The 22,789-nt window shown below is 32.0% G+C and overlaps 3 protein-coding genes across 3 annotated transcripts in view; 2 read left to right on the top strand and 1 right to left on the bottom strand.

Moving 5' to 3' along the window:
- LOC119673824 (zinc finger protein 236-like) overlaps window positions 1-22,789 on the bottom strand; it is a gene marked incomplete at its 3' end in the record, with an annotated part of 42,406 nt that continues 19,617 nt past the window's right edge. The window contains 3 exon segments of the mRNA XM_038084894.1: window positions 1-640; window positions 706-1,324; window positions 1,398-2,489. Coding sequence (XP_037940822.1) covers window positions 1-640; window positions 706-1,324; window positions 1,398-2,489 — 2,351 coding nt within the window.
- LOC119673826 (caspase-like) lies at window positions 4,818-11,802 on the top strand. Its single transcript, XM_038084896.1, has 5 exons — window positions 4,818-4,919; window positions 6,579-6,792; window positions 10,099-10,349; window positions 10,412-10,717; window positions 11,503-11,802. Exons 3-5 carry the CDS (start codon window positions 10,127-10,129, stop codon window positions 11,739-11,741), a joined length of 768 nt encoding a protein of 255 aa, XP_037940824.1. The 5' UTR covers window positions 4,818-4,919; window positions 6,579-6,792; window positions 10,099-10,126; the 3' UTR covers window positions 11,742-11,802.
- LOC119673825 (caspase-like) overlaps window positions 19,325-22,789 on the top strand; it is a gene marked incomplete in the record, with an annotated part of 19,035 nt that continues 15,570 nt past the window's right edge. The window contains 1 exon segment of the mRNA XM_038084895.1: window positions 19,325-19,908. Coding sequence (XP_037940823.1) covers window positions 19,851-19,908 — 58 coding nt within the window.

Here is a 22,789-nt window from a genome sequence, read left to right as displayed (position 1 = left end):
TTTGTTTTCGGAGAGCTCGCAGCATTTTTATCAGTTTGTGGACTACTCCCAGTACTTGTCTTTGCTTCTACAAGTGCTTGTTGAGTTGGGGAATTAGAATTCTTATTAGTTGCCGGCATACTCTTTGGTGATGCATTAGCACGTGTATTTGGAGAAGTTTTAACTAATTTCGATACTTGTTTTGTTTCAGCGAATTTTGACTTTGCTGGAGACGATGTCTTTTCAGCACCTTTTGGAGATGTCACAACCTTTGGCACTGCAGTAGCAACTGGACTAACTTCACTACCTCCAGCTTTACGTATAGTTATGCCTTTTGGTAAAACTTTTAGAACCGAAGTTAAGGTAGTTTGTTTCAACTTAGGAGACGCATTTCCTGAGTTCACAGTTTCTTGCTGGGTAATAGCTGCAGCCGTTTTAGGATTTCTTTGTCTTACCACCTTCGAAGTTACTGGAATTTTTTTATCAGTAACTTTTGGTTGTTTTCTCGGTGGTTCGATTGGTGGGTCGTCTGAGTCTATATACTGAAACTCTTCACAATTTGTTATAGATTTAGTATTGCGAATTTCATTGGCTCCTCGTTTCTTACTTTGTCCTGGTTGTATAACAATTTGACTGACTATTTTTGGTTGATCGTTTAATACTAAAAAACAAAAAAATAAAAAACTTTAAATTTATAAATTAGCGTGTTGTCGAACATTAAGTTACCTTCCGTTTCTTCTGGTTCCACTTTTATTATATTTTGTTGTTCATTTGAACTACATTCCAAAGGAAACTCGTCAATGATATATTCAACTGCTTCTTGAAACTCTGGATTGCTATCCTCCTTTTCGCTGCCGCTATTTTCCGTACTTTTATTATCACTTTTTGGATCGTCATTATAAGCCTGCATGTCTTCCGCATGATGCTCGAGCACATGAGCATCCAGAGTACTATTAAGGCTAAATTGTAAGTCACAGAAAACGCACGCATATGTTGGATTGTCGGCGTGTTGTTTTATATGTAATGAAACCTCCTCACTAGTAGCGAAAGTTTCCTCACAAAGTGAGCATGTTAGGTTTTTAATTGCGTGAACAGCGGAATGATATATGAGTAATTCTCTCTTCTTGAAAGCTTTATTACAGATGGGACATACATAGTTTTCTTGTTTATGAGAGCGTAAGTGACGAGTCAAATGGTGTGAAAGTAAGTACGATTTTGAACAGAATTTACAAGGATATGGACGTGATCCAGCATGTGCAGTCAAGTGACGAGCCAACTTACTGGGTGTTGAAAAACTCTGATCGCAGTATTGGCAAGGATTCGGCTGTACTCTCGAATGTATGACCTAAAACACACATATAAATATAAAAAAATTTGTTATAATAAAAAATTATTTAAAAAAAAAATTGTAAACAAACCTCATGGCGTTCTTTGCCTTGCTTAAATGCGAATCCCTTATTACAAATCTTACATTTGAATGGTCTATTTTTAAGGTGACGTTCGGTATGCTTTTCCAATTCCTCTTTTGAGAGAAACGGTCTCTCGCAATGTACACATAAATGCTTAGGTACATCAGTGTGGCTTTTCTCATGGCGATATAGTAAAGTAGCACGTGTGAACGCTTTATCACAAATTGTGCATTTAAAAGGACGATATCCGGTGTGAATCACACTGTGTTTCTGCAAGTCATACTTCGAGAAGAATGATTTATCGCAATCAGGACATTGAAAACAGCGTTCGCGAACATGATTGGCCATATGAATATCACGCAATTGTCGTAGCGGAAATGAGCGTTCACACTCTGGACATGGAAACACATTTGTTTTCACTGGTCGCGCTTGTTTGATAAGTTCATCTTCTGGTTCATAGTTTTCGCTTGGTACTAGTATTTCTGTAACAATAGCAACGTTACCATCTTCATCACGTGTTACCTGTGGCCTGCTTAATAGCGGCTCAATATCGATTTCTACATCCTTATTCAAAATGCGTATAGAGGACTTATTTAAAAGTTTTGGTTTACCCGTTGGTTTAGGGGTTTCTTCAGCAAAACCATCCGAATCAATAAAACGCTGTACATCATCTATTGAGAGTTCATCATTATTTTCTATTTTGTTCATTATGCTTAAAGCGTCAAACTCAAGTTTTTCTTTTTTTATGCGTATCGGTACCGGCGGTTCAGGAGAATCTGCGGGATCTGCATTCAGCAATTTCTTTACGACAATTTTTGTTTGTTCATCTTTATTGTTTTCCGAATTTTTATTAGTACGATTTATTTGCATTGGTTTCTGGTTCAAAATAGTCTTGCTTTCCTTATTGGTTGTAGATTTTGTTACAGTTTGTAGATCTGGTGGCGTTGGTTTTTGTAATGGTTTCGGCCATTTACCAGTGAGTGGATACTGCCGTAGTAGAGTTTCTGCACGTTTACACATTTGCTTAAAGGAATAGCTGTACTCAAACATCAAGCGACAATCACTACAAACTTTGGTCGGCATACCGTCATCACTGAAAACCTACAGAAATTCGAAATATATGTTAGTGTTACCATAATTACATTTTAACTTTTCTAAATCAATAATATTTTTGTCTTTAATTTTTGTAAATTAATCATTCATACATCAATGGAGCATGTCTTTTAAGACAATCGTCAATAGGATCTACCAATCTTAGAGTATGTAATAGTTGCAATCCTGGTTTTGTAGAAAAACCGCATTTAAAATTTTGGTAAGAGGTCGTAACAATACTTAAATTTGCAAAACAAGCAAAAACTATTTACTGACCACACATCAGGAAGACTTCATAATTAGACAATAGGACCTTTGTGACAACTATCAAACTGAACCTAAACTTTGAAACGTTCATCCCATCAATCCCGGTATCGGTATTGTACCTATTTGGAGGAATGAGCACAAATTGGTCATTTATACATACTAATAAATCCAGAAGATAAATTTGATCGCTTTTTGATTCACAAATAGTATGATTCACAAATGATTCAAAATAGTATGTAAACAAATAATATATTAACATATTTATTATTTAAGGACGTAAACCTACTATTTATATGTACTTAGAGAAATACGTAAGTTACACACAACACACACTATGATGTTTTCGCACAGATTGAATTGATGGCAGATGTCCAAAATGATCCACGTGAATAGTGTCGAACGGAACAGGTTTTTTGGAATGTTGTAAAGATTGTGTTCATTTACACGTCCTGGTGGAGAACAAATCATACAACGCAAACAATTTTTTATAAACTTCTCTATCTTTAACTTCATATGATGGCACATCTTTTCATGAACGAGACGAAAAACACTGTCTTCCATTTCAGCTGGAATATATAATTGTAAATTATTATCTGTTTTTACTCTAAAAACCAACCCATCTCACTATCCCGGTTTTGTAAAACCTGTATATTGAAATCTAAGTCTTCCTGCTTAGCAACAGCCACCGTTTTACATGGAATTCTTATTATACCGGGCTTATTAGATTTAGTATCATTATCATCGTCAGAGTAGGTACACATTGCAACAAATTTATTTTTAATTCTCGTGAAGTAATCTTCCGCTTCTGTTTCATCACCTTTAAAAAATCGACTTAATGCATCCGCTTGACTCATTGAAATACCGCTTCGATGTTGTATTCTAAAATCAAAGTGCTCAAATAAAAGTGCCTACCTTGCTATTTTTGGACTGATGTTTTTCTTTTCTAACGTTAGTGATAGTGCACTGCAGTCAGTAAATATTTTGAATGGAATTCCTCTGAGATAGTTTTCAAAACGATTGAGAGTGTGCACTATGGCCAAGGTTTCTAACTCGAAGCTGTGCATTCTTAACTCCTCTGACGATGTCTCTTTGGAATAGTACTCGTAACATGCCGGATGAAATTTTCCATCATTTTGTCGCTGCAAAAGTACTGCTCAAAAACATAACTTGCTAGCGTCAGTGTGCAAATTGGTTTCTTTAGTGTGATTAAATATGGTCAAGACAGGTGGTGTCATAAACTTTGCGTTCATAATCTAAACTCTTCTTTGACTTTCTCATCAATGCAGAACTCAACACCAGACCTAAGCAGGCGCTGCAGCGGTTATGCTATCTTAGCAAAGTTTGGAACAAATTTGCGAAAATATGAAAACATTCCCAGACATGTATGTATGTCCTTTAATGACTTCGGCATTGGGTAGTGCATAATCGCCTTCAAATGAGAGCTGTTTGGTAAAATACCCTTTTCACTTGCTTGATAACCCAGAAACTCGGCGGTCTCATTATCAAACTTACATTTCTTGAAATTTAATTCCAAACCGATCTCAGCCAAATGATGAAAAACCTAAGTTAATGTAGGTATGTATATGTTCTTTTAAAGTTTCAGTTGCTACTTCAATATCATCCACATACGAGGGCGGTTTGATAAGTCAGTGACTTTTTGAATTTTCCTACCAGTGGGCAACTTTTTAATATTCTCAAGACTAATATGCACAAAGTGTGTTCACGATTGCAAGTAGTAAGAAATTATTATACTGCAACCTCAAAAGAGAGAGTAATTTGATGTTATCGTGGTAAAATCGCATGTATTCAAGTGCCAAAATGTTATAAAAAATAAAGTTTCAAAAGCAATTCAAAAGCGCTATCTTATCTATTGTGAATGTAGAATTTTTGAATTTGTTTAAAAACATATTTGTTGTTTTTCAATTTTTCACTTCAGTTGTGAGTTATAAGTGAAGGCAATTGGTTGTGATTGAGCGTGTGAACAGGCAAAGGAAGATTTAGAATTTTAAGTGCTTCTATTGTTTTATATTTTTTTTGTGAAAAATTGAATTAATTTTAAATAAAATCAAACTAAAAAAAACTGGGTTTGCACCTATCTCGTTAATGATTGTTGTTGTTATCACATTATTGGTGTCACATTATTGGTGATTCACATTCGTGAACGTGAAAAAAGTAGGAAAATATAATTCTTATATACAGTGACTCTCAGCTTATTTCATCCAATACCAATTTTAAAATTTCTTACGCTATTACTGAAAAACTATGTCATCGATTAAAAATATTTAAATGCCATTTTTAAGGAGAAATATTTATTGTTTAATTTTGAAACCCCAAAAATATTGAAAATATTATTTTAATAAAAATTGAACATTAACTACAAAAATACTCCTTTTTTAATGTCTCAGCTTATTTCATCCACAAAAAGAAATTTAATTTGGTCCTAAAGTCAATACTTGGTATGACACCCCTTTGCTTTCACCACTTCGTCAAGTCTCTTCGGCATTAAACCTACAAGTTTTTGGATTGTTCCTGGAGCAATTTTCAGCTACTCTTGTGAAATAGCCTTTTTTAAGTCTTCTTTGTTGGAAATTGTATATTGCCGAATGTTTTGTTCCAATATTGCTCTTAAATTCTCAATGACATTCATGTCTGGGTTCTGCGCCGGCGGTGACATCAGATGTGGGTAGTTCCAAATCAACCAAGACTGTACGATGCCGGCCTTATGTTTTGGGTCGTTGTCTTGGTAGAAGCGAAATGTTTCAGGAATTCCAAGTTTCACGGCACTCTGGAGTAAATTTTTTTTCAAAACGTTGAGGTACATTGATTTGTCCATGTTACTATCAATAAACTCCAGATTCCCAACGCATGTGGCTGTATGTTTTACTGTAGCTTTTAATTTTTCTTTTTTGAGCTTAGTCTTAGATTTCCGCCACATCTGAACTAGAAATATTGAATTTGGACTCGTCTGAGAATATGGCGCTGTTCCAAAAATCTAATTTTTTGTGGGCATGCTCCTTAGCATAAACAAGTCGACTTCTCTGGTTTTTTTTGCTTATGAAAGGTTTTTTTTAACTACTCGACCATTAAAGTGGTAGTATCGAAGTACGTGGCGGACAGTTTCCGTACTGCACATTTTGCCTAGTTCTATTCGTACCCTCCTGACTATATCAGGAGCATTTAATTCTGATTTTTTTTTTTATTCTCACGAACAAAGTGGTTAATGATGTTCTGCACAGTGGAGCGACTCAAATTAACGAATTCCGCAATTTTCCTCTTAGGTTAACCATCCTTAAAATGGGTTACCACCAATTCTCTCTGCTCAATTGTAGTGCGTCGTCCTATTTTTTTAAAAATTATTTTTTTATCGTACGTTCAAAATCATTCTAAAAATTTATTATATTTGAGTTGGAAATACTTTAAAAATATTACGGAAAAAAAATTCTGCTGCACAGCGCGACATACTGGCGACTAAGTGCAAATGTTAATTTGGATGAAATAAGCTATGAACTATAATTCTGTTACGCGATCGGGTTTTTCCCCTTTGAGCGAAATAAAAACAAATTTTATGTACTTTGTTTTATTTAGTATGTTCAATAAGCGTGCCTTTCCTCTTCTTCATTCCATTGCGTTCCCAGGGGGACATTGGGCCATAACGAACATTTTCCAACTGTCACGATTTCTTACCAGGGTTTTAATTTCTCCAAAGGTTTAAAAAAATATAACACAGTGTTGGATGAAATAAACTGAGAGCCACTGTATACATTTTATGCTACAGAAAGAAATGTGCTTAATTTGGTGAAAACAAGTGTTTAGTAATTTGTATTTATTAAGTAAGGACATACAACAACAACAACTACTGCTGCTGCTGCAACACCAAAAAAAAAACTATTCCGGCGTGTCTGGTACGCATAAAAACATTTCGATTGAAATATAAAATTGAAAGAACATGCATAACGCAAAATGCAAACGGTGGCGATAGCATAGATGCAAAAAGGAACGAGGAAACAAGTAGAGGCAATGTTAGTGGTAGCAACAACAATAAAAGGTAAGTTACCGTTGTTGTCTTTCCGGAGTGCGTGTCCAATCCAGTGCCACTTCCGGTCTTTAACCTCGAGTTCTATTGGTACATTTTCGGATATCGTAAGAAGTTCAGTGTTTGAGATTAACCATGGCCAGAAAATTTTAAATACACGGCGGAGACATTTATTGACATATTCCCGCAGTTTCTGTAGCTTTCCACGTTTCCATATAGAAGGATTGACTTGATGCTCGTGTTAAAAATTTTCAATTTGGTGCGACGCGAGATAGAGTTCGAGGACCAGATTTTCTTCGTTTTTGCGGGCTGTTGTCTACTTTTACAACGAGCGGCGCGGTGTTGGTAGTTTCAAGACGTATTAACTAGGTTTTGTTGTAGTTTAGTTTTAAACCAATTTGAATGGCGTTTTTCGCTAGAAGCTTAAGTTTACCTTTCATATCTTGTAGGGAGTGTGACAAGAAGCAGATGTCATCGGCATAATTCATATCATGTAGTTTTTCAAAGGAACGCCAAGTAATGTCGGCAGAGGGAAGGGCAGCGTTAGTTTTTGCGAGTATGTCATTCAGAACTGTGATGAAAAGCAGCAGTGAAAGAGCGCACGTCTTGGGTAATACTAAATTTTTGACTGTTTTTTGCTCTGCGGCGGACGCTGCAATATGCGTTGGTGTATAGCTCACGTATAAGGTTAAAATTTGGTCAGGGATTTCTCGGCGCTGTAGGGCTACCCAAATGGATTCACGGCTTAACATGTCAAACGCACGAATTATATTTGATTAAAAAATAAGAAAAAAATAAAACACACGAAACTTAAGTTTGATGCGAATTTATTTGAATGAATCTTAAGACTAACTTAAACCTAGTTTTGTTCGTCCTTTTATAATATCGATTCGGCACAGCAAATCGTGATAGTAAATTACAATTATTTACCTAGGACTATTTTAGTTTAGTTATCATTATATTTGTGTTGAGATAACTAAACTGAATACTTTTACAAATTAAATATATTTATTATTTTAGAGACTTATTTACTTAGGACTATTTTAGATAAGACGATCTCTTCTAATGAGTCGTTGTGTGTGTTATTAAGGTGATGGTACATAACTCACGTTCGAAATCGACAAAAAGCAAAAATAATGGAGACTCCGCGGATTGTTCTATGATGATTCGAAGTGAATTAATATGATCTATGCACGAGCGATTTGGACGAAAACCATTCTGTTCGCGTCGTAGCGATGAATTGATGAAAGGGCCTATGCGGTTAAGATTGATGGCTGTTATAATTTTCACGATGGTATTTAACAGGGTTATTCTCCTCTAATTACTGCATAGTGATAGGTCGCCTTTCTTCGGGAGCGTGATGTTATCTTTCCAGTTGTCCGGGATCCTGCCCTATTCCCAAATCACACCTAAAATGGGCTTTATTCTGGAAGCAAGAATATCGCTAGCGAACTTTAGCAACTCAGGAGCAATGGAGTCAGGTCCGCAGGCTTTGTGCGCTTTCAAATTGTTCAACGCTGATTTGATTCCGGTAGCATCTGGTTTGTCCACAGAGATTGCACACATAGGGTTGCGGCGATGTGTAGTCGGCGCTATTTACTACTACGTTTCTATCGTCAAAGAACTTAACCCATCTTTATAGTTGTTGGCGTGCCGATGCCAGAATGTTGTCGTGCTTGTCTTTTAAGGGGGGAGGATTTTATTTGTGCTCGCCGAGTTTTTTGATAGCTGTGTATACCCCTCTTAAATCGTTTTGGTTAGCAGCATGCTCATATTGTCATAGATTTTAAATGCGGAAAAGGCGTTATATCTTAAGATTTTAATTAAGCGCATTTCTTCGATGCGCTTTCATATTTGGTCAATGATCCATGACTTATGCTGGTTCTGTGTGAAACCGATTGTGTCCTCTGTTGCTTTTCTGCAAACCTCCGATATAAATTCCTAGGAGTAAGGGTCCCGGGACACTGGAAGTCTGTCTTGAAGTTGAGAGACGAAGTTTAGTTTCTTAGTTGGCTCTTTGAACTTGTCGATATCTAGTTTCCGAGTAGTGCTATCAGGAGACTGCCACTTGTACTTATGGGTGTCTTTGTGCAAGGTGCCTCCGATGAAAGGATGGAAATTGGAACAGAAGTTGACGAGGCGCTCGGCATTATCATTGCGGGTGTGACCCAAGCCATTGCGACCCATAACGTCTTCAATGCCGCTGTTGTTATTGCCTACCTTGGCGTTAAGGTTTCCATAGGTCTCCTTTTTTCATGTTGTCTAATGTTCCTTCAAGTAGGACTACGATAATGCGGTCTGATACAGGCTTAAATTCTAGAAGAGCTTGTTTTGTTTTTTGGGACAGAAGAAGACCTACTCCGTTAACTCGATTTCGCCAGTGACCACTGTATATTGGTCCGAGAACAGTTGGTGATCGCCAGAGCCGGTTCATCTAGTTTTCGACCTACCAATAATATCGATTTTGTATCGGTTTATCTTCTTCGAAACTTGCGCTAACTTAGAGGAGAGTGTGCGCACATTCCATGTGGCAAGCCTTAATTTCTGGCAAAAATTAAATATGTTACGCGTAAGATTCTTAGAGCCCTTCCTGCAGATTGGGAGGTGGTTAAGATTATTATTTTTAAAAAATGGTGGACTGAAATTTGAGCAGGAGAGGCTATGGATGCTAACTTGATACAGCATCTATTATCCGCATCACTGCCACATTATGAATTATATTAATTATATTTTAGTCTTAGGAAATTAGACACAGCATACAAAATTAGATTAAGGAGAACTTCAGTGGCAACTGAGACGAAAATCACGAGACATAGTGGAACCGATTTGACATTAGATACATAATGTATACATTTTCGAATTTTATGCAATGTACTTTAATACAATACAAATTCAAATTGTTTTTGTAATTGATTACTGCTCAAAACTTCTCTAATAATAATGTAAGAGTTTTATATGAAAATCCTTCACAATTGGATCGCTAACTAAAATATATTTTAATTAATTTTGAATTTTATTAATAAACTAATAGATATTTTCTTAAAAACTCAAATTTATGAAAATATACAAATTTTTGCGTCATTAACGATACTCTTTAATTATTTTAGCGTTTAGTCGTACTTTAATAGATACTATCAATTTTATTTAAAATTTTTTAATTTTTTTTTATAAATAAATAACGTTAATAATATTTTAATAATGCAAGCTTAAAAATTCTAAATGAATTCTATTTCTCATTTTTATAACATTCAAAACTTTAAACACTTCCCTCGTATTAATTTACTTAAAGGCAACATTTTTTTATTTGTTATGCTTTAGAAATGCTAAAGCTAGATTTACTGCTTTCATGCCGACGGAACGTTATGCGGTGGAGTACAATATGAATCATAGGAACCGCGGCCAGGCTCTCATTTTCAATCATGAGCATTTCGACATACCAAATCTGAAATCTCGTGCTGGCACAAATGTGGATTGTGACAATTTGCGTGAAGCTTTGGAATATTTGGATTTTGATGTATTAGTTTATAAGGACTGCAAATATAGTAAGATATTACATTACATTGAGAAAGGTACATTTTGTTTGATTTGCACATACGTATACCTATGTAATGTTTCTATTTTATTTTTGTAGCTGCCTCAAAGGATCATAGAGATAATGATTGTATACTTATTGCAGTTATGTCACACGGTAATAATGGCATTATCTATGCTAAAGACGTACATTACCAATTAGACTCTATTTCCCAGTACTTTACCCCCCAGAATTGTGCTACTTTGGCTGGTAAACCAAAGATATTTTTAATACAAGCTTGCCAAGGTAGTCGTTATGATCCTGGTGTTATGCTCCAGGCGACTCAAACAGATAGTCCACCTTATGGAATGGACTACAAAATTCCTCTACATGCCGATTATTTATATGCCTACTCAACCATACCAGGTAAATGATATGTTTCTTTAATATTCTTAAAAAAGCGTAAAAGTACAGTATATCAAGTGTTCATAATTATTAAAATAAGTAAGTGCTAGTTAACTGCACTAATAATATAAAATAGTAAGAAAACATTTCTGTAAAAAAGCTTTGCATAAACATTTTCAAGCTAGAAAATTAAACGCTTATATGTATATAAGTAAGGTTAGTTAAATTTAACCAGCTGTAAGCCCCCCATACATAGGTTTATTGATCTCAAGCGATACTAGATAGAATAAAATCTCTATGTACATTTTTATGTAGCAGGCATTTTGTGAATTTCAAGAAGTGCCAGGAGCTGTATTCTTAAAGCATAGACAGCAAGTATTTTTTTTTAAATATTTCTGTGAGAGAGTGCTTATTGGCCACAACTTAATGGTATGTGAAATATGATACTGTTTTGGACTAGTCGAATAAAAGTTGCAAGGTTTTTCCACATTAATTCTGTTTGACTTCAGTTTAAATCTCATCAAACCCCAATTCATCCTAAACAATCGCCTTCCTTCTCACATTGTCATCACCGATCCACATCCTAACCTATGTACATATACATTCTTGTAATTTGTTTCAAGTTACCTGCTTAAAAGGTCTTTACGGACTACAATAATAACTACTAGTAGAACTTAATCTAAAAATACAATAAACTCTCCAAACTAACAAAGACTAACTGCTGCACTCACATATATATATATATATATATATATATATAAAATAGTACAAATAATGCAAATAATAATTAAATTATATATTTGTAGGTTTCTATGCGTGGCGCAATGCCACAAACGGTTCATGGTTCATACAATCCCTGGTAAAGGAAATCAAGGAGAATGGTAAAAACCTGGATATGCTAACATTACTGACATTCGTAAATCGGCGTGTGGCTGTTGACTTTGAGTCGTGTGTGCCGGACAGTCCCATAATGCACCAACAGAAGCAAATCCCCTGCGTCACAACCATGTTAACGCGCATATTGCGTTTTTCAGACAAAAAATAGTTAACCTATAATAATCTATAATATATATATAAAGGATATAAGAATAACCAATTAGAATTAAGAGAATATTATTAGATTAAGATAATTATATTATTTAAAAATAAATAACAAAACTATTGTTAGATTTAGAATAAGTTTCAAAGAACAGTCTATTGTAGAACGTGATCTGGCAAAGATGATAATAATATAAAAGTAAATGAGTAAATAAATAAAATAAAGTTTTCATATAATATAAACAAATTAATGTGTTTTCATTAAAGACTATATTAAATCCCATCCCATCTCATCAAATATATTATATGCAATTGTTATTATTATTTTTTTCTCAATTTTTAGTAATTTCTAAAACGTTCAATTTGCATTTAAAATTTTGGTATTATAATTTGATAAAAAAAAAAAATTATATATAAGTATATATATATATATTTGTTTTTTTTTTAATAAGGTGAATATTTCAACTGAATTGTTTGTATTTTGGCAAAATAATAATTTATTTGCTTCCTCAATTATATTTAACACATTGTTATATTAAAGTGTATTTAAAAATATTTCATAACATTAATTTAAATATCAACAATGAGAATATGAATTCAAATAAAAGTACAATTTTTCAATTAATCAATTAATTTTTATCAAATCTTATCTGTAAATGAAACTCTACTCAAGTACTGCAAAAGGAAAAAAATTATAAACTTTAATCCCACCGAACTATATTTTTCTCTGAAAACTGTGCTATTAAACGTGACCAAATTAAATTTACATTTTGCTATTTGGTATAAAAAATTATATTAAATTTATTGAATTTACACTGCGACCTAGAGATCTATTGTGCCTCGATTACTGTTTTATTGAAATAAAATTAATTTGCTTATATTAGAAGGACTGACCGATCTTCCAAGGTCTGAATATCTGCAAGGTCAAAAAAGATGCTCGTTAAACCTGCCTTAAATCAACAGCTGGGGTTCGGTATTATTAAGTAAACGAATATCAAACTTATTCTTGGAAAATGTAGGACCTACGTCCTACGTTTCCTTCTTGGAAACTGCAAAGAGTAAAGTCCTTTTATTGGAAATGAAACCTATCAATGTTATCTTCAATTTAAACAGAAAGACGTTGACTTAACATTGAGTTTTTATTATTTTTATTATTTATTATTGATTAAAAAAATTCGTACAGCAATTACAAAAATTATAGAACTTCACTTAACATCTATATTGACAATAACATATTGGTTGTGTGTCAGATTGGCATACAAACGGAGGTGCATATTATTAACACTATTATTCAGATAAATTACTCAATAATTAATCTTCTGTAACTTAAAACCATTTTCATAAAATTATACAGATTATAAGTATTGTTACCATTTAATAAGACTTTACCATCTTCTTCGAACAAAAGTACTTTATCAAAAAACAGACGTCTATGTTCTTTGAAAATCGGACAAACACCAAGAATATGACATATATTTTCTATTTCATGACGATTACACAAAGAACAGTCACGTTCAGATATATTAAATTCTCTACCGTGTTTTCGTAATAAAAACTATACATAATATCATATTGTTGTTGTGGAAACATGTCATGTAGCATTCGCGACAAAGGAATGAAAGACTCAGTTCTAAACAGATATTTTCCCCATCTTTGGCCCAATATATAGCTTAGTCAGTTGTAAGTTCAGATAGTATTCAAGAAAGCCTTATGGAGGGGAGATTAAGAATTTTTCTTACCTAGGCGCAATGTGTTTGCACTGTCATCAAACTGCGTTGGTAAACCCATTTCTAAGCGGACCTTATAGTTTGGAGTGTTACTGGGTAGAATTAGAATCTTTTTTATAAAAAATCTAAAGAGTTTTTTCACTTGATCATAGTATTTATAACCCTAAACTAAGGTACCGTAAAGTATAATTAAACGCGCTGCCGTGTAGAAGATTTTTATTTGATTTCTGAAAGTTATTTTAGGATTTGACAACTACTTTGCCCACTTGGAATTAATTGCACTCTTACCTATTGAAAATTTATAAGTCCAATATTTTTTGTAAGAGAGGTTATATGTAATTACCATCCCGAAATATTTATATTCATTGATACTTTCTACCTGACTCTTCCCGAACTACCACGATAAGGAATTACTTACTCTAGGACCTTTTCTGAACAACATAATCTCAGATTTATCTAGATGCGCGATAAGACTCCATTGTGAACAATACCTAAGCAGATCATCTATCATAATTTGCAATACATCAGGTGAGTCCATAAGTAGAACCACATCACACAAAAACACTTTTATATAAGTTGAGTTGATAGGTACTCCACCCCTTAAAAACTCATGTAGATCATTTAAGTATAGGGAAAGTGACTCTAAACGAAGAAGACATAAGATTAACGTCCCTTACGCGACAAGTACAATTCCATTAGTGTGGTCAAAAACTTGTGAGACAAACCTAAAGTAGCTAATTTGAAAAATAAGGCATTCCTAGGAATAGTGCCAAATGCGCGTCAGAAATTAACAAAAAATGTATATGTTTTCTTATTGCTACTTAAATTTAAGTGTATTGTAGAAGTCAGATTGAAAATGTTATCAACAGTTGAGTAGGAACTGCAAATCCTCAATAAGATATTATTGAGCTCAACCAAGCCCTTCATACGCGAAAGTTGCATACCAGTAAATATTTTATAGATAGAATCGAGCAATGATAGTCCACGACATTTTGTAATTATATTGGGATCTCCATTTTTCATCATTGGTTGAATTATCGATTTTGAAAACGAAGATCGTACGACTCCGTGAAGAAATATAAAATTATATAGCGTAAGTAACCAGGAAACCAGGAGAAGCATTTTTGTAGAATTCATAAGGAATGCGGTCGTTACCTGGTGCTTTATTAGAATTGCTGATTGCAAGCACAAGCTGGAGTTCCCGAAGTTCTAAAGCGATTCAAAGAAAGAATTGACTAAAGGCGGAAGACGCTATGAGGTAGCTGGAAGGTCGAAACTGTAAGTAAGTAGGGATTCATAGTGAATACGAAAGTCTACACATTGTAGAGAAGTAGATACTTTGAGTATACTGTTTTTTTGAGAAACAGTATACTTAATAGTATTTAATGTTTCCATATTTTTTTATTGCCATCGAAGTTTTTATTACGGCAAAGGTTTGCATATGGAGATCTGAGTGAAAAGTAAAAAGGTAGGATGAGTTTCTAGATTGTATTTTCGATTAAGGAAATAAAACATATTTTTCCTAAGTCATGACACTTGTTGTCAAACCATTCTTTTTGGGGTTCAAAACGCTTATTTAAGGTCTGGTTACCCCACTACCCACTGTATCTACTTGCACAAGCTTCTTTCCAACGCATTTTTTTCGGAACTTGTATGTTATTCGGAATTACTTCCACACTTGATGGGAAATGAAATTCAATAACCAGCGGCATGTGATCGGAGTATGATAGATAGAAGCTTATGTATCTATCTAACATTTCCATCAGGATAGTCCAGGGTATTTCTTGCTTGGTTAACATCCATCAGCAGCAATTATTTTATTTTCTCGCCAAATAAAAGATTTGTCATTCACTGTGAGATCTATATTAATGTAAACACTTCTGCCTTTTAATTTCGTCACAGAGGATAAAATCAGTCTAGAGTGAGATTTCGACCTGAGTATTGCAATGAAAACGCCATTACCAGGTTATTTCTTTACAGTACACACAGATACATTTGCTTTCAGCACATAACTGCACAGTTTGTGGATTTCTCAGCAGACATTACTGTGTCACACGATAAGTCTTTCACAACAATATACGCACGTCTACTGTCTTTGTCGATGTGGTGAACCTGTGTTTTTAACCGGCGTAATTCTTCTTTGAGTGAAGTATTTTTCTTGCCTTAATGAGTTGATTTCTTCTTTCAATAATCACAGATCATCTTTCTTAGCAACGTTTTCAAGTTTGTTATTCAGAAACTTGCCAACCGCTCGTCAAAAACGGTCCAAGAGAAAACATCTTGTAATGCTGAATTATTGTTAGTATTCGGCATAGCTTTTTAGGCGAAGTTTGTAGTTTCTGGAAAAATTAATGACATCTTTCTTTTGTTAACTCTACTGCCCATTCCAAGGGAACACGCAACACAAGAACAACTACGCAGCACTTAAGCAAATACAGTCAAACTTCCATAACTCGAACTTCTATAACACGAATTTCTCTATAACTCGAAAAAAAATAGTGTCACGTGCTAATAGGGGTTTGGGAAAGTGCATTCTATAAGTGGAATTTTGGTTTTAAGTCTGAATTCATTTTAGTGTTAGGGGAAGTCACTTTTTCCAAACCAAATCTTTAATTTTTTTTTATATGTTGCTTCTTTGTGCAAAGCCAGTCACCGCATGTCAAAGAATTGGTATTTCTTCCGCCGTATATGGCCTCTTAATTGCAACCGCTAGATCAGGGTTCTTGAATAACACTGATGAAGACCGTGAATTTATGTAAAAGTAAAGTACAAGTAAAGTAAATAATATAATTTCCGATTCTACTCTTAACGAATTTATTCAGCTTAACAATGAAATTTCTATAGCAAGCTTTTCTACAGATGACAGATATTTTTGATCATTATAGATCTGAATTAATGGATCAGATTCTAAGCGAAACGGAAAGTAATTAGGGTTCGGTGGATAAAATTGTTCATTAGCCTTCCAAGAATAAAGTAGAGGGCTCATTCGAAACTCCGAATTTTAATTTGCAAACGAATGATACTACATGTGATGATCACTATAAGGGTTGGAATAAATTGGAATGTTTTTTTACTGAAAATAAAAAAAAAAATAACAATCTTAAACCGTAATTTCTGAATGTTCAGAACTTCTCTACAAATTCTGTGCTGTATTTGATTTCCAATAAATAAATATCTTAAAATGTAATTCTAGTTTCTTTTAAAATAAACGAAAAAATAAGAAAAGAATAAAATAATAAAAAAAAACAAAATAAAAGAAAAAAAGACAAAAGAAAATAAAACAAAAGAGGAAAAAATAAAAGAGGAAAAAAGAAAAGCGGAAATAAAACAAAAGAGGAAAGAAAAGAGGAAAAAATTTGAGCATTGAAAGTTTGTGCAGCCTTGGCTTCTTGTGGATAAACACGATTAGTCATCGCTTCTAATTTGCAGGCACGAGTTCTAAGCCTGGCACTTGCAGTCCAAACAAATTATATACGGACTATAAACTAATTAAATAAAAATTCGATTATTTCCAAAGACCACCGATGAAGAGTACTTGGCAATACTCGAAACAGCGTTGTATGTTCAGCCAAATTTCAATAAAATTAAAAAATAAATTTTTGTGTTTGTCCTTTATTTCTTTCTTTGTTATTCGAAAACCCTTATAAATTTTAATAAAGCTTCTTTGTCACTATACAAAGTAAGTCTAGCTTTACAGCAACACTATTACTTTATTAAAATAAAAAATAAAATAATTCTCTTACTCGAAATCTCCATAAGTCGAACCTTTTCTTTACGAAATGGTACTTCGAGTTGATTGTGTAGTTACAGAGAAAGAAAATATCTTTTTTTTTTTTAACTTGAATTTTAAATAAAAAATTATAGAAGAAATGAAATAAAATAATTATAGTATACTTTTATGCGCTTCTGTTAAAAAAGTGTTCTTGTGGTCGTAGCAATAACCAACTATGATTTAACACTGCTATTATAGTTTCTATAATTTATTTTATATATTACTTTTATTGTTTGTTTATTATGTGAAGATATTAGGACCTTTTAACCATTTTTGGTGCTCCATTTACCGAACTTTATGAATCAAAGCAATTTTAGTCTATATATATATATACACACACACACACACAAATGTTGAATTGAATTTTACTTTCTTTTATACTCGCAATAATTTATTGACACTTTAAATATTAATCAGAGTCAAGGCGGAAAAATAAAGACATTACAATGAGACTGGTCCAATGATCTATTGGGACATGAAAAAATATGTGTTGTGATATCAACTGTTTAGCACAAGACTATATACTGATCTCAATTGAGTTAGGGCAAGTTTGGTGCACATAAAGTGTGCCGTTTTTTCAGGGAGATATTAGGCGGGAATCTTTGAGAACTTTATTGCAGTGCAACTGTGATATGGAAGAGGATACTTTATCTATGTAGATGGCAGTTAGTCTATATTTATATACTGAATTTCACTGATGTTATGAGAGCACCCTACATATCTAACGATATGTAGAGATGTTTCTGTGTGCACACGCTACTGAAAGTTTTAATCACACTTTATGCTTGTTTAAAAGATATTATCCAGTTATCACCCCAGTCATTATTTTTAAATCCGATGTGATCTACTTTTGTTTTTTACTTTCATATTTTTTGAAGTTGCAGTACAGTATATGGTCCTGCTCCGGTAGACCATTTATGGTTGGCTTTGCTAGTATAATTCAATTTATCTAGGCTTTTAAAGTAATTTTGACATAACACTTAAAATTGGCTCTGACTCATATAGTTGCTTTGAGATAACTTTACAGTTTGTCTGCCACTTAATAGTAATCAAAATCAGTTTCCACAGGTATCCAGTTCAAAAATCCACTTATTGATTCTTAGTAACAAAGTTTTATAAGACACTGACTGCTTCCCAAATTAGTGAAAAGTTTGTTGAGTTCGATTCTGAAGATTTAATGGTTTCTAGATTATCTAATATAAGGTTTATGTGTACCTATTAAGTTTAGTACAGACATTTATGACGTAGACTTTAGTTTGCAATACTAAAACTATTGTTCCTTACTGAGGGATATTCGATTGTTGGGGTTGTAGATTCTCTAACCCGAACTCGTACGATTTTGGAGTTATTTGTGTACCAGACAATGTCTGTATTTGCTTAAGAAAATGAACTATATATCATTATGAGATTTGAAACAATTGTACATTTCAGTTGTCTCCGTAAGACTGTCCTCACCAGTGAACGAAAATAAACATTACAGTATCGTAGTGTACAGTACTAATCATGTTCGAAAAAATTTTTAGTGTTTGCGTTTATGAGCACAAACAATACACTAAAAGTAAAAGCGTCATCTTGGAAACACTAAAATAGTGTACTGTTTCCAACATCTCATGTGCTCAGTTATTTTTTTTTTTTTGATAAAGGTATTGAACTTAAAGCTTAAAATACGTGTGAAAATATACAAGTCCATAAATAAGTATTTGAATTTCAATTCGAAAAAACAATAAAAAAATTACTATAAAATTTATTTTGAAACAATAGTTGATATTAAAATATTTTATTAATAGTACTTGAATTTTCCATTGCAACAATAGATGTAATAAGAGCTTAGCACTCAAGTGATAAATAAAAATTTATTTACTGCGCTATTGCAAGATAAAACTAATTGCTCCTTCTGGACACAAACCACATTAACAATAATATTAGTACTAAATTTCATCGCACCAAATGGTTTCGAACTAAATCATACAATACATATGGATTTGTTTTTGTTTTCCATTGAATTGCTTTTGGCGCTATCTTATCTATTGTGAATGTAGAATTTTTGCATTTGCGTAAAAACAACAAATGAGTTCAGTTGTGAATTGTAAATGGAGGCGATTGGTTGTGGTTGAGCGCGTGAGAACAGGCAAAGGAAGATTTAGAATTTTAAGTGCTTCTATTGTTTTATATTTTGTTGTTTGTGTTTATCGTATTTGAGAAAAAAAGAAACAAACAAAATAAAAGAAAAATTGAATTAATTTTAAATAACAGCAAACTAAAAAAAAAAATCGGGTTTTGACCATTTTCGTCAATGATTGTTGTTGTTATCATTAATACGAGGCAATCACATTATTGGTGATTTATAAATAAATAAAAATAACAAAAAGTGAAAAAAGTAGGAAAATATAATTCTTATATATAGATGCATATATATTTTGTGCTGCAGAAAGAAATGTGCTTAATTTGGTGAAAACAAGTGTTTAGTAATTTGTATTTATTAAGTAAGGACATACAACAACAACAACAACTACTACTTCTGCTGCTGCAACACCAAAAAAAAAACTATTCCGGCGTGTCTGGTACGCATACAAACATTTCGATTGAAATATAAAATTGAAAGAGCAAATAAAAAATCATGACAGACGAATGCATCTCAAGAACATGCATAACGCAAAATGCAAACGGTGGCGATATTATAGATGCAAGAGGCACCGAGGGAACAGGTAAAGGCAATGTTAGTGGTAGCAACAACAATAAAGGGTAAGTTACTGTGTGGTTGTGCTATGTACTGTGTTGTGTTTATATTCGAAAAAAGAAGGAACAGAACAAAAAATCCTTGATTATTAGTTTGAAGGTTTAAAGTCGTCTTCGTTATCATTGCTGCTTTTTTTTATAATAAATTTCTTTTATTGTTAACATGTGTTTATATATTTAAACTATTATATATTTAAACTATAATTATATTTTAATTTAGGAAATATTTTAGAAACCAGTTGCTTAATTGTTTGTGGTTTATTTTGCTATTTTTGTGTTTAATAATTGTTGTTAGTAATAATGAAGCTATTTAAAAAATTAATAGTTTATTTTTATAATTATTATTCATCCATTATTTATTTAATTTTTTTTTTTTGATTAATTATTTTTTAGTAAATAATTTTTTTTACCTGTTTTGAATTAATTATTTCTTATTGATAAATTTTTTGTTTTCTTTTCAAAAATGAATACTCGTTTGTTTGGAAAACTATTTGTTACGAATTGGTATTTGAAACAACTAGTAGAGTATAGAAAGAACCAAACGCGAAAAACAAGTGGCCAAAAATATTGACCATGAAATTTGTTTGTGGAGTGGGTATCTCAACCATATTGTGAACATATGACGTATTTAATCTTTTTTTATATATTTGTCCTTTTTCTAAAGTTTTGGACATCAGATGTTCTGTCGATCATCAAATGTTTTTTTAATTTTATTTTTATTTATTTATTTTATTTTTATGTATTTCTTTTATTTTATTTTTATGTATTTCTTTTATTTTATTTTTATATTTATTTTATTTTTATGTATTTCTTTTATTTTATTTATTTTATTTATTTATTTTATTATTATTTTATATTTATTTTATTTTTATATTATTTTATTTTTATTTATTATTTTATTTTATTTTAATTTATTATTTTATTTTGTATTTTATTTTATTTTATTTTATTTATTTATTTTTTTTCTATTTTTGATTTTGATTACATTAATTCTTCTTAATCTAATTAATTCCAGTGTGAACCTTTATGAGTATCTGCGTTCATATCGTTATAGATGTACTGATAATGTGTATCAATAAATGATATTAAGAATTATATCTTAACATATTAACAATTATAACTTTAAGCAATACTATATTTATTTCCGATTTTCTATTTTTGATTTTAATGACCTTTAATTTGGTTTAATTACTTTACTTTTCTTCTTTGACACAAAAGTCCAGTGTGAATTTCTATGAAAATCGGCCTCCATTTCGTTATAGATATACTAATAACTAATAACTAGTAAAACATATTAAGAATTATAGCTTCGTTTTCATGACGACCGGTTCTACATTTCCCGCCGTTACTAGTCGACAATCAAGTTCAACATTCCCAATAGCCAGCCACTACATCAGTAGATCTTCAATAATTACAACAATAATATGAAGAAGAATTATAGCTTCGTTCTTATAAATACTATTTTTGCATTTTTGTTTTTTTTTTGTTTGTTATAATACATCTTGATATGATAACGATAACTGATTGTTATCGTTTAAAAATATATTACTAATTTCTGCACGGTCTCATTTCAATAACTTATTACATCAAAAACTCATTCTTATCGATTAAAATTCCAATAGTTCTTATTTATTACGGAAAAAACTGATTGTTATCGATTAAAAATTCGAAATACTTTTCAAATTTCTTGCCAATCCTCTTCCAATAACTTTTATTAATAATGGCAAAAATTGATTGTTATCGATTAAAAATGGTTTTCAATTCCACTAACTTTATTTCAATATTCCAACAACTGTTTGCGACAAAAATTAAAACAGATTTTAATTGAAATGCATCAAAAACATTAGGATATATCATTTAAATTTCATTAGACAGGGTATTCAGAACTAGATTATTGGGAACGTCAATCGGGAAATCCCGAGACAGAGCGGAACCTCTGACTCATCATTGCATACAAAATATATAAATTTTCGAATTTTATGCTAAGTACTTTATTAGAGCTTCAAAATGCTCTGTGATATATAATTTAGGACTTTTTATGAAAATACTTTCACAGTTAGTTCGCTTAATTTTGAATTTTAATATTACGCTAATAGAGTTTTTTTTAAAAAAACTCAGATTTATCAAACTATACAAACTTTGCATCATTTAAGATTTTATTCCAACTTCAATATAATTTAATCAAAATTTTGTATAAAATTATTTTAATGTTTTCATTAAAAATCATATAATGATTATAAATATATTTTTTAATCGCTTATTAATATTTTAATAATTTATATAATATTTTAATTCAATTGATTGTTAGCATTTTTAAGTGCATTTTAAAATTATAATTTAAAATTTTTAATTTTATCTCAACATGCAAAACTTTAGGCACTACCCTCGTATTGATTTACTTAAAGGCAACATTAGGGAATGGTTCTGCAGAAATTATTTTAGTTAATATACGTTTTTCATGTTCTTTTTTTCACTTCTTTCTCTTCTTATCAAAAATGAAGCAAATTCATTATAGTTTCTTAGTACGCAATTCCAGAGTTTTTTTTTTTTTGTGTACTTCTTTTTACACAGCAAAAACTTTATTTATTTATTTTGCTTTTATTATTCATTTTATTTATTTTAGCTTTTTTTTTTTTATTGTAAAAAATAATGTTAATTTTTTTTTTGTTTTTTTTTTTTGGTTCACGTTATTCTTCAGAAATGCTAAAGCAACAAAACATTATGGATTTACTGCTTTTATGCCGACGGAACGTTATGCGGTGGAGTACAATATGAATCATAGGAACCGCGGTCAGGCTCTCATTTTCAATCATGAACATT

The sequence above is a fragment of the Teleopsis dalmanni genome, chromosome 2, assembly GCF_002237135.1.
Source record: "Teleopsis dalmanni isolate 2A chromosome 2, ASM223713v2, whole genome shotgun sequence".
NCBI classification, from domain to species: domain Eukaryota; kingdom Metazoa; phylum Arthropoda; class Insecta; order Diptera; family Diopsidae; genus Teleopsis; species Teleopsis dalmanni.
Note: the sequence above shows the minus strand (reverse complement) of the source record. Positions and strands in the feature narration are given on the sequence as shown.